At 46.8% G+C, this 13,287-nt stretch overlaps 1 protein-coding gene across 3 annotated transcripts in view; it reads right to left on the bottom strand.

Moving 5' to 3' along the window:
* Positions 1-8,175: 8,175 nt before the first annotated feature.
* Positions 8,176-13,287, bottom strand: part of CTDSPL (CTD small phosphatase like) — a 72,120-nt gene continuing 67,008 nt past the window's right edge. For all 3 annotated transcript variants that reach the window (XM_048951720.1, XM_048951722.1, XM_048951721.1), the window contains one exon: positions 8,176-12,040. In XM_048951720.1, coding sequence (XP_048807677.1) covers positions 11,915-12,040 — 126 coding nt within the window. In that variant the 3' untranslated portion in view covers positions 8,176-11,914. The remainder of the gene's footprint in view (positions 12,041-13,287) is intronic.

Raw genomic sequence — 13,287 nt, 5'->3', positions numbered from 1 at the left:
TGGGACTTGTGCCATGAGAAGGGCAGCCTGGAGAGGACCTGGACTTTACATTTGGGTCTGTTCCCCAAATCTCCTTGCAACACAGCAGATTTTTCTCAGGGTCGTAGGCAGTTTGGTAGCTGAGCTGCTTCCCAGCTCCTGTTGTTCAAATTCACTGAGTGGGGCCAGTGAATTTCAAACCAAAGGAGGTGAAGGAGTCAAGCTGCAGATCCCCAGGACCTGCAGGCAGAGCCAAACCGTGTCCACAAGCTCAGGGTACAGCAGGTAGCTGTGGGACAAGCTATTGTTTGTAGGAATGCAGCCCTGCCTGTGCCAACCAGGAAGGAGGAAGGAAAATGAATTGCCCCAAAGGCTGAGAAATTGTCACTCTGTTAAATGTCACCCCTCCCCGCTATTCATGGTCCCATGTCATGGGTCAGGTGGGCTGCAGCAGGACCCACAGAGTCAATGGAGGAGAAATTCACACAGCTGTGTTTTGGGTGATGTCATGGAACGTTCAGTCGCTTTGTCAGTACAGATCTTCAGAAAGTCAAAGCCAGAGATGAAACCCAGTCTTATGTGTCCCCCATGTACCCAATGCAGCATACATCACTGATGTGTTTTGTTTGGGCCTAAAAAGCTGGCAATGAGTTTGGGTGCCAACAAGTGTTGGCCTCGTTGGCCAACAAGCATTGGCCTCAAGCATCCCCCAGCTGCCACCAGCTCTGCACGAGGCCAGCAAGGACCTGGTGGTGCACCCCGAAAAACTCTCATTTCAGGAAAAACCTCATTCTGAGGCTGATACACCCGATTCCTGCTGGAGTGCTTTGGCTGTTAGCAAAACATCAACGCTGCCTGTCCTTAACGGGTCGCAGCACCCAGTTAGGAGCTCACCCGAGCGTTGTCCTGAGCAGTTTTAGTTACCATGTTTGCACACCAAACAAGAAACCTGCCTTACTTCCCTATGCGATAGGTCTCTTTCTGCTTCAAGGGAGAGGTCATGCTTGAGGTATCCGTGTGCCAATGAGCAATTCCATTCGGTTCTAACCAAACTTGCTTGGGGGATGGACGATAAAGAGATGCTGGGGGACTGGCAGTGCGTGTGACTGCATCAGCGTGCTCTCAAGCTTTGACTTCCTGGCCATTATTGCACAGTTCTGCCCTGCCTGCAATCTGAAGCATTCACAAAGAGGGGGGAGGATGAGGACATGGAAGCACACTGTAATAAAGGGACCACACTTTGTACATGGAAAACGCAGAAAGAGCAACAGCCACAGGTGCAGCGTTGCTTTTTGCATGAACCAGTGACAAATTCAGGCTCTCTCAGGAATATTTTCTTCCCCCCCCCCCCCCCCCCCCCCATCTCACTCTCCTCCCTTCCCTTCCCTTCCCTTCCCTTCCCTTCCCTTCCCTTCCCTTCCCTTCCCTTCCCTTCCCTTCCCTTCCCTTCCCTTCCCTTCCCTTCCCTTCCCTTCCCTTCCCTTCCCTTCCCTTCCCTTCCCTTCCCTTCCCTTCCCTTCCCTTCCCTTCCCTTCCCTCCCCTCCCCTCCCCTCCCCTCCCCTCCCCTCCCCTCTCTGGCATTGAGTAGCAGTACAGCAGCAATAGTTTCCCAGATTTTACATAACTTCTCTTCCAAATGTATTCCTAGAATGAGTCTTTTTTTTCTTTTTTCTTTTTTCCTGGCAATGTCTTGTTGTTTTTTTGTTTAAACATACGGTTATTTTTTCTTCAGAAGCATTGTGTAAACAATCCAAGCTCTGTCAGTCGCCGCACCTCTCTGCTCTCCTTCTGCAGAGCAGCTCCCCCTGGCACAGGCTCCAGGTGTCTGTTCAGATGTCTGTGTGCTTGGACTTCTCAGGCAAGAGAGACGGACGTGATCTCCCTGCTCAGTCATAGAATCACAGAATGGCTTGGGTTGGAAGGGACCTCAAAGCCCACCCACCCAGACCTGCTGTCTGCAGGGAAACCCCACCAGCTCAGGCTGTCCAGGGTCCCATCCAGCCTGGCCCTGAGCAGCTCCAGGGATAAGGCACCCACAGCTCTCTGGGCAGCAGTGCTGGGGGCCTCACTGCCCTTTGAATAGATGATTTTCCCCTAACATTCAACCTCAGTCTCCCCTCTTTTAGTTTAAAGCCGTTTCCCCTTGTTCTGTCACTACAATCCACGATGAAGAGCCCCTTTCCATCATTCCTGCAGGGCCCTCTTTAAATACTGGATATGGGTACAGCTGTGCCTGCAGCCCTGCTGGCGACCATTCTGTGTGCAATTGCTTAAAATAACAGCAGTGCTTAAAATAGCCCCATTTTCTCTAGCCCAATACTTCACTAAAGACAGCAACCACAACAAGGCAGGGAAGAGCCCTCCCTGGGGGAAGCAGCAATAGGAAAAGCCCATAAAGCCCCACAAAGCCCACCCAGCTTACAGTGATGGCTTCAGGGCAGCAGGGTTTTGTTCTTTCCTTGGAGCTTTAGGCGGGACTGAAGTGATTTCTGCTTGGATTACCTGAGAAGCAAAGCCCTCTGGATGGGGTGGGGGAGTCAAAGGATGAACAAAGCCATGGGTGATACCTCCAGGAAGGCAGCAAATGGGTTTTTCAGGTAAAGTCGTCAGAACAGATTTCTAGGAAAAAAGGACCATGCCTTCATGCAGTTTATAGACTTGTATTGAGAGCACTGACATCAGCATCTTTGTCCAGCTCTTCCTATTGCTCAGTGGCTTAGGCTGAGCTGAAAATAAAAACAGATTGGTGGGAGTGCAAGCGGAGCTCACTGGGACTGTGGCAGCCCTGGCTGTCCTACATTTGAGTTTCTTGCACTGCAGGAGTTCAGGTAACTTCTAACAGCCCTTACATCTCAGGGTTGTTAAAAGAGAGAACTTATTAGGCTGCAGTTGAGCTCATTTAGTAACTGACAGTAGTTCCCCTGGCTGAAATTGCTGCTGTTACAGCAGAACCAGCAGCTCTCCAGAGCAGTGGGTTCAGCAGGAAAGGATGCAGCGTGGGGAATCCTGCTCTGTGCTGCACCCTTCCTGGTGCACAACAGCCAGCAGGGCTTTTCTTCTGGAATGGGCATGGTGGGCACGGTGGGGATGGATTGACAGTTGGATTAGATGGTCTTAGTGGTCTTTCCAGCCTTAACGATGGTATGATTCTGCTCTGAAAGCAGGGGGAAGTACAAACTGCTTGGGTTTCTCCTCCCACCAACTGTATTTCATTTCCCTTTGGCTTAAAGCTTGCCAGATCCTGAATTGCCCTTGCTGGGAAGCAGGGTCCCAGGTGTGCAGGTGAAGGCCAGGACTCAGCCATTCACCCAGCCTGGGGTCTGACTTTCATGGGCAGCCCGTTGCTGCAGGAGCACAGGAAAACCCACCGTGCTTATTTAAGTTGGTAAGAGAGACATTTTTCATTCTTTGCAAGGGCAGCTCGAGTTAACACACACACACACACACACCAGTTTCACACTGGAGCTGCGACCCATCGAAATACAAATGGCTGTGGGGGAAAGAATGAAGGAACCTTCAGCTGAAACCCAGGCAATGCATGGCACGGGCCCCAGGGAGCAGGGGCGGCTTTGCTTGGCTGCTTGGTGCATCTCACAGCCCCCATGGGCATCACACGTTGTCCCATCCCCTCCCTGGCGGCACCCAGCACCAGTGACCCCAATTCAGCCTCTCCCACCATCCACCACCCAAATTCCCAGAGATGAGGTCTTATCTTCATTAGAACGTAACGAAGGGAGATATAACATCTGTCCCCAGCTCTCATTGGGCACTTCAGCCAAATCCCAAACAAGTTAAAACGCTGCTGCTTAAGACAAACAAACAAACCACCAAGGTTAGCAGCAAAGATTTTGGCAGAGAAGAGCTTTTATCCCACCAGGGAAGGTATAACAACATCATTTCAAACTCTGCTTGAGAAACATTGATTTCCCTCTTTACTTCTTACGCGCTGATGAGAGGATCCTGTGCTTCCATGGAAGAAAAAACTCAATAACTGAAATGAACACAAATATTCCGTGCGCTGTGTTCAGCTGGGGAGACCCCGGCTCCTTCTGCAAGGGATTTCAGCACTCATTAAACAAATGAAGAAATTACATCCGAGGCACCAAGAGCGATTTTAAATGAGGGAAGACATTTCCCACGCAGAGCACAATGCTGGCAGCAGATGAAGACACCAAAGCTGAGGCGATGATTGCACTTGAGATAAACGTCTCCTCAACTCCTTTTATGGTGCCTTCAGCAGCCATCGCTGCACAGCTGCACCATCTCGTGGTGCACCCACGCCCTGCATGGCCAAAGCCTTCCAACCTTCATTTTCCTCTCCATTCTCCAAAGACTTTGACCAGAGTACAAAACCCAGGGGCACCCACTGCCAGGCCCTGCCTGTCTCATCCCAGTGCTACAAGGTCACCCCATCACCCCTCCTTTCAATGGCAACCATCATCATCCCAAATATTTGCCCCCATTCTTTCAGTTGCCATTTCAAGACCTGCTCAGTCCGCAAGGCATCAGGACCAGGAAATGATGATTCGTCTACATCTGCCTCAGCTGAATTACTGACAAGTCTGTAGATGGTTTGGAGACCAAGGCTCCATTGAGCTAAGTGAGCCTCCCAAACCCTCACCATTTAGAGAAATTATTAGAAGGCAGATTAAGGGACACTGAGCCAAGGCAAGTCCCCATCCAAGCTCAATCTCAGCCCAATTCTCACACAGTAAATTGCTCTGCTCAGCTGGAAATAGGCTCAGCTCTTGATAAAATCCTTTCTCCTCCATGTCATAAATGTGTTTGCCCACGAAGGTACAGAATGGCCAAAGACATCATTGGCACACAAAGCCAGGCCAGATGGGGAACTGGGCAGCCAGGTCTAGTGGGTGGCATCCAGCCTGTGGCAGGGGTTGGAACTGGATGACCTTTAAAGTCCCTTCCAACCCACGCCATGCTATGATTTGATGATAAAATGCAGCAATTCCACCCATCACCCTGCTGGTGGGCCTAATGAGCATCATGTAATTGAATGGAGAGCAGCAGGAATGCAGTCAGATGAGGGAGTGGGGCCAGTTTGCTCCCATGTTGCTTTGGTCCCTGTTGCCTTCATGTTCACCATAATCATAGAATATCCCAAGTTGGAAAGGACCCATGAGGATCATTGAGTGCAACCCCCAGCTCCACCCAGTACCACCCAAACCCAACCCCAATATCTGAGAGTGGTGTCCCAGTGCTCCATGAGCTCTGGCACTCAGGACCGTGCCCACTGCCCCTGGCAGCCATTCCATGCCCACCACCCTCTGGGGCACAGCCTTTCCCTCAACCCCAGCTGCCTCTACCCTGACAGCTCCCTGCTGTTCCCTCTGGCTTTGTTGCTGCACCCAGAGAGCAGAGCTCAGCGCTGCATCTCCTCTCCCTATGAGGGGCTGTACGGCCATGAGCCCTCCCCTCAGCCTGCTCTGCTCCTCCTCACACCCCTTGCCCTCCAGACCATTCCCCATCTCTGTAGCCCTCCTGTTGACTCTAAAAGCTTTACATTCTTTCTTCACAGCAGTACCCACACCTGCATCCAGTGCTTGAGGTGAGGCTGCACCACGCAGAGCAGAACAGGACAAGCCCTCCCCCTACCCAGCCAGCAATGCCACCATGGTCATCTTGAGCCAATTCATTGCATACACCAGTCCCACCAGTTCCTTCCAGTTTGCTCAGGGTACAAACATTGCTTGGCAGCAGATCGGTTGTCACCCAACCAGTAACAGGCCCCTCATGCACTCACAGTGGGCAATTCTGATGTTTCTATCGATTGCAAAGGGACAGATGGTAGCAGAGCACATCTCCACAGTTCTGGAACATCTCCAGGGATGGTGACCTCTCTGGGCAGCCAGTACCAGTGCATCACCACTCCTGTAGAGACAAAATTGTTCCTAATATCCAACCTGACATCGGTGGCTTCAGTAGCTGCAATCTCTTCTATCCAAATCTCAACAGATGAACAAGAAAAGAACAAGGACTGAACCTAGCTTACCCATCAGGGCTTCATCTTGACCAGAGCCTGTACTTGGGCAGGAAAGGAATGAGAACTTACTATCCTGCAATGAAAACGGTCCATTGCCAAGCCAGTAGCTCTTGGAACAACCCCCAGACTGCGTGTAGCATCTGTGGATGCTGTGCAGTTGTTAGTAAGGTTGAAATACTCCGCCCGCTGTGTTGAGGACAACAGCAATCCTTGGTGGTGCCAAATAGGGAATCCTCTGCTGGCCCACCAGCCTTGGCCCTGCTGACCTTCATTTCTCTGTCCCAACATCTTCATGTGATGTACATCCCAGTCAAACGTGGCTACAGCACACTGGGAGATCAATGTGAAATGAAGCGATGGCGGTCACGGAGGAGAGTGTGTCCTCTGAGGTTTATGGGTATGGCCAAGCTGATGCAGCCACCATCTCAAAACTTCAGTCTGCTGCCGGTTTAAAGGATGCCCAACCCCGATTCAAGCTGGTAGCTTCCAGAAATGATGCTTGGGCAACCCCAGGACAACCTGCTCCTCTGCACGTCTTCCTCCAAATCAGCATTTGAGAAGGAAGCTTTGTTTGCCAGACCAATCTATAACTCAGAGATCGTTTCTTTTTTGGAAGCTCCAGGTGAAGCAGCACAGGAGTCCAGAACTCTGTGCTCCTGAGCACAGGGACGACCAAGGGCTGCAGCGCTGCCATCCACGCCAGGAACAGTGCTGGGGGCTGCGAGGCCTGGAGCTGCACCCACCTGGAAAAGCCCAGCAGACGGTGCAGATGTCAGAGCAGATGGCTTTCCTTCTGAGTCACTACACAACAAAAGGGCAGAAGCAGCTTGAAGGCATGTGCACAACATAGATGCGTTTGGTTTTGGAAGTGGTTTCAATCACTGGGGACACAACAATGGTATTTTTCTCGCTTCTCTGGAAGTGCTGTTTTGTGAATTGTGAGATAGTTTATGTACTGAGCTATAGGCAGGCGTGTTCACCCTAAGCAGCAGTAAAGAGGTGGGTAAAACTGAAAAAAACACTAACCAAAAAAACCCAACCCATCAGAAAGCGCAGGCAATCTAGGTCATTCCAACCAGTCACAGGAACAACCCCAAATTCCAGCTAGCAAGTTACCTGGAGCCAGCTGCTGCTTCTGCCAGGCCTGTTTTCTGCTCATAAAGCATTCATGTTGTGTGCCTTTTCTTAGGAAGGAAAGCTCTGCCTAAGTCTTACCATGTCAGATAAGTCCTGAAACAGACCTTCCAAGCAAACCAACCATGCTATTCAGATATCCACATGGACACAGCAGTGATTTTAAGATCACCTATTCCAGTAGCTGCAGTGAGCCCTTCACAAGACATCCCCCAGCTCTGAGACTTCAACACCCTGATGTATGACCTCATCCCAGCGATGTAAATAGCTGGAACGTCTGCCAGAGTCACCACCAATTTATTTAGCAGAATTCACCAGCAGTTCATCAGTGCTGTTTGCACAAGCAGGTGCCAGGGCAAGTCCATGAGGAGTCCTATATGTGATTTAAGACGAGGAGAGGGAAGGAGAGAGAGATGGAGGACTTCACTGCCTAACATGGATGCGTACAGCAGGAATACAGTGCCAGATCAGGGCAGTGGCTGTTACTGCAAGGAGAAGGGCAGGAGTTGTTTTGTTGTTTTTTTTTTCCCCAGAGAAGTATTACATGCACAAGTAACTACATTGGCAAAATCTTTTTTATTTGTGACAGTAAAGAAACCATTCAAAACCTGATTGACAACACTTCTCTCTCCTGAAAACACTCCCGGTATCTGTAGTGTTTCTCAAGTATCACTGGATTGTTCATTGCATTAAAGTGTAAACAGCTCCATCATTAGGAAAAAAAAATCACCAAGAAACATTTCCATTGCTTAACTCCTCTGTTAAGAAGTGCCCAATAGAAAGAAGAAAAAAGATGTCAGCTGGATTGTTACAACAGAACGTGAAACAGCGACCTGACAGCTGGTGTTGCATAGTTACCCCGAGTGTGCGGCGACGGCCCGCGCGTCTCACCTGCCCTCCTGCCCCACAAAGGCACACATCACAGCACCTTGGAAATCAGAGGCACAAACTGGGTTTTGTTTTACAAATAGGGCTGTGCGGTACTGTGTTTTATTAGTTACAAAGAATCTGTAAAACAGAGGATTACGTGTTTGGAAATCATATAGCTACAGGTTCGTGGGGTTTTTTTGTTTTGTTTTTTTTTTACACTGACATTTCCAAAGCTGCAACATCAGCACACACCGCTGTCGTTTCCATACGTCGTCCCCAGCCAGTCCCATCAGAATCACGCTGTGATGAAAGCGACCGTTTCCACCGATAGCCCCATCTCTCCAGGTGCTGAGCTTCTTCCACGTATGACTTTGCTGCTTAAGAAAGGCTGAAGGGCCAAACAACGGATGACTCCTCCGAAGCCGCCTCGGTGAGCGCAGCACGTTGCTGCCGTCCTCAATCGGCGGCCAACAAACATTCCACACACAGCCCTACGTTTACAAAAGCAATTTAATCGGAACGCTTCGGTTGAGTTTCAAGGATCGATGGCATTCTGCCTTACAGCTTCATTTAAAAATACCTATACAGGCAAAAAACCTTTGTGAACCCAACATAAAACGGACAACGGAATTTCAGGTCAGGCAGCAGTGCTTTCGCTGGACTGAACCACGGACTGGAAAAGACTCCTTAATGCTTCTCTGATACCCAGGAATGCAGCTGAGAAGCAGGCTGAGCGCCAGCCCTGCCCACCTTAACTGCACTTGGAAATACGGGAGAGCTTTAGGAAACCCTTCTTCTCTCCTATTTTAATTTCTTGAGATCTTGTATTTATCATACAATCAAATACCCGTATTGCAAATCTTGCAGACATTCCACTCATTTCTCTGGCTTTGCTGAGAGAACTCTATTGCTCTGTTAGATTCTAGATGCTTTCGATATATAGTGCATGGATATTCGTGCTAACTTAAAACGTGGATTTTTACGTATGACAACAGCATCAAAATAAACAAATGTGATGGTTTGATCCCTTTGCCCAAATCTGAGTAGCCAGGAAAGCTCTGAACACCCCAAGTTTTATTTCAATGGGAATGAATTAAGAAACATCAAATGAAAAAGCCCTCAAACTACCACAAGACTGACAAACCTACAACAGACATTACAGAAGAGAATCCTAAAATGCTAGCAGAGATCAAAATTGTTGCTAGGTTTCACCCCCTTCGTTTTGTCACCAAGCATCATTTTAATGCTTTACTCAGCTAAAATAAGGGTTTTTTTTGCCTGAAAACTTGTGCATTTCAAGAGCTGAACTAAACAATACAGAACAAGTGGAGCTGTACAGAGCGTCATCAGAACTGCTCATCCAGAACCTGGAACAGAAGTTCAGTTGTCCATTATATGTGGATTTGAAAACAATACAAGACACTTGAATAATCAACATTCATTCACAGACTTAAGGCAACTGGTTCATGAAATTGCTGCTTTCGTAGATGCACACTAACGACATGTTCATCTCACATGTAACGGGTTACAACCGTGAAACGGGGACGTCTCAGGGGGTTACTCATCATCTAACTGGAAGATTGTTTGGTCTAATGCTAGCGAGAAAGTCTTTGAATATTTTCAGCCATTCCTATCATACCTGCACAACTAACTACGACCTGAATACCTTCCCTGCAAACTGCATCTGCAACACAGGAGCTACAAACACAGTTGAAAATACTGCTCAGAGAACAACTTTTTGGCAGCTTACAGTTCCATTACTCTGAATTCAAATACAAAATTAAACAATCTCAAACTGAAAGTCAACGTTCATGGACTAACCAGAATCCATATGTTGCTTTTTTACTTTTCCCAAGCAACGTATGCTTTTGTTGCTGTTGTTTAAGTGTCAGCTCTGTCTTTCGTTGTGGCACAGAGTTGTACAGCACTAAGGTAATGCCAACTGGCAAGGAAACAAAACGGTGACGCCGCACAGACTCACAAGTGTCCCTGGGCTGCCTCCATCACCCTCCCTGCGAGGGCCAGGTCATCCCCCAGCTCGCACTGCACCCACACCAACCTACTCACTGCCTGCGTAGGCTGGCCTGCCCTTCTATGAATGGATTCCTTAAGCTGCTTCACCAATGGGTTGGATAAGGATGATGAGTCCATCGCTTTTTCTTTCTTATTTTTCTTTCCCCCTCCCCCCCCAAGTCTGTCAAGACTTTTCAGGAAGAAAGGGAAAGGCAAAGGGGGATCCGCTGCTCGGGATTTAGCGCCATGCTAATTAGAAGCACCAACTCCTCTCATTTGGTTTTCTTTGATGGCAACCAAATATAGCTGCAAATTTTACGTTTGTAGGTTTCTGGTGCGGAAAAGAATTAAAAGGTGACGCTGGAAAGGAAAACAAATAAGTGCATTTTCCTTCAAAGGGTTTTAAATAGTTTTGAAGTTATTCCAGTGTACCAATGACACTTGAGAAGAACAGCTGCTAAGCAGGATTCCAGCTTCAGAGTGAGATTTAGTCAGCTCCAAAGTAGAGGACCACTCTGGAGACCATCTAGGCTGGTAATTCTGCCCTTCTGGGAAGAGCTGACACAGCTCCCTGCCTGTACATTACACTTTGGAAAAGAAGAAATACAGATCAGATAAGGGAAGAATACTTTTTGCTTTTTTATATACCAAAAAAAGGGAAAGGATTTCATCTACACTGAAGCAAATAATAGGACGATTAACAAGATTTCCTTTGCAGGTCACCTTTTACTGTGTTTGCTGGTATCTCGAATACCATAGGATTAATACATGAGGGTTATGAAGCCTGCGTTTTATTTATTGCCCAAGTTTGCAGCTTACAGAAAATGTTTCATAGCACAGGCACAGTGGCAAAAACAGTTTAACAGCCGATGGTCAACTCCATTTGGTGAGTATACAGTAGCAGCAATTAAAAGAAAAAAGTACTCCAAACAGCTCCATACAGATCCAGCTTACCCAGATGGGTCTCTTTTTAAGGAAAGAATTTTAAACTAATAAATAGATCTCCTCCCCATTCTCCCCAGGTAATGATTTTCCAAAAGATGAGAGGCATGACAGTTGTGCGTAAGCAGAGACAACAGAACTTCATCTGTCTAGAATTAAAGGTGCTTTAGATCTATTTGTCACCCTATGTTCTCAATTCCGTCACTCCCTAATGCTCAAAACAACTGCAGATATGTTCAAAGCTGTATCCAAAACCACATCAGTGACCCAAATCACCCCCTCCCACAAACACTTAAACCTTCTGAGCATGACAAAACGTAGTACAACTTAATGTCAGCGTGGAGACAGGAACCCAGCATCTTTGTTTTTAACTTTTTTTCCTTTGTTATATATTACAGTGCTCTATAAAATTTTTTCCTTTTTCCTTTTAAAGCATTTAGACAATACAAGACTAAAAGATGTCTGGAAATAAGTCTTATACAAAAATGAATTTTTATCTTAAAATAACATTCAAAAAGGCACTTCATTCTGTAAGAAAAAATTCAGAGTCAGGTCAACTGCTCTAAGCAGGGGGGGTAAAATTGTCTGCATAGTGGGAGGGGAAGAAAGGGAGAGAAATTCAACTGCTGAAATACAAGCTTCTTTTTTGGCATGTTTTAAGAAAAGCTGATCCAGTAAAAGATGTCCATTTATGAAATTCATTAAAAGAGTCCCATTTAAAATAGCTTCTTTTTTTTTTTTTTTTTTTTCCTTTAAAAAAAAGTAGTCTGAACACGTGACCTTAGGAGTCAGGCTTCTGAAGGCTTAATAGCATCACTCATGATTGTCCTTTGTGTCCAATGTAACAGGAAGATCGAGAGTAGCACTTCTGACAGGAGTGACCTCCCCAAAGCTTACATTTGAAAGAGCTGAAAAAGATGGAGACATCCTCTAGCAACTGCAATCTAGTAGCAGAAGTCAGTCAAAGTTAAGGGCTACCTGTTGCAGAGTTTATGAAGCATACTGTAAACTTCTTCCTCTTTGCTTAGTCCTTCAAAGAAAGGAATAAGATCTAGCAGCTCTGTGTCTGTCATGTCATCAAACCAGGACTGCACAGGCACCTGAAACAGAGAACCAACAGTGCTATGAATGTGATGTGAACACACTGATGTGAAGAAAGTGTGTGAGCTCTGCCTGCGTAGACGTAGCTCATACAGCTGCAATGATACCCCACCTGGAAAAATTCATTTACAAGCAAGTCTTTTTCTCCCTCTCAGTATTATCAGTGTGAGTCGCTGAGCACAGGCATGCAGCAACAGCCTCCTCTGGCACATGAGGCTAAGGAGGAAAACTGAACAGCAAATACTGCACAGCTCCAATTAAAAGACAAAACCTTGGGAGCGGGGTCAGAAAATAACGCATCTAATAACACCTAAACCTTAAATGTGGGCTGGGTTTGGGCAAGGAGTTGTGTGCATCTTCACTGTGAGAGATACTGAAGTCTTTTAAGGACTATCTTGGATCTAAGTTGCACGCTTTGATTTCTGCAGAGCCTCAGCTATCAGTCAGCTAGCAGCACTTTCCTATACATGATTAAACCATTCTGACAGTCTTTAATTTCACCTCCCAAATTTCTACAGCTCATTATTTTCTTGGCACTGGGCTCCGAGATACCAAATGACGATCTGGATGAGGTTTTTAATTTTAACTGTGAACATAAATTAAACTTACAGCTCCTGGTTGTTATAAATAGCAACTTCAAACCGTGTGTGGCACCAACCAGCAGAAAACACGTTTTCACTTCATGGTTCAGGACAGTATTAAGCTGGGAATTTAAAAGCTTACTGTGTAAGATAAAGAAGTTTAGACAAAAAAAATGTTATCTGGGGAGGCAGAACCCTGCGAAACACCATCCCTCATAAAAGTTTCCTACACTAATTTTAAAAGCTCGCAGAAAAGGCAGCCTAAAATCATGAAAGAGACACGACACAGCCCAGTTGTTTACGAGCCAGTAGATATAAGGGAAGTTCCAGCTTGCTGTCCAGGCAGCAACAAAACACATCTGTACTGACAGCAGCAATGGAAGGAGCCAAGTGCCAGGCCATTCCATCACAGCTTCTGCAGTCAAATCACTCTGTGAAAACGTGCACTGCTCCTGCTTTTTTTCCTTTGAGATCCATTGCCTGACTTTTATCCTTATTTCTGAAACCTGATCAATTTGCTGATTGACATTTCTAACTGTAAAGCAAGCTATCACAAAAATGCTTACAAATGTAAAACAACAGGACCTTGATTTTTTTTTCCTCCCCTTAGCCATGAATTCAGAACACAGACAGCAATCAGAAAAACATTTTTTTTTTCCTAATAA

Source organism: Lagopus muta, chromosome 7, assembly GCF_023343835.1.
Source record: "Lagopus muta isolate bLagMut1 chromosome 7, bLagMut1 primary, whole genome shotgun sequence".
NCBI classification, from domain to species: Eukaryota; Metazoa; Chordata; class Aves; order Galliformes; family Phasianidae; genus Lagopus; species Lagopus muta.
Note: the sequence above shows the minus strand (reverse complement) of the source record. Positions and strands in the feature narration are given on the sequence as shown.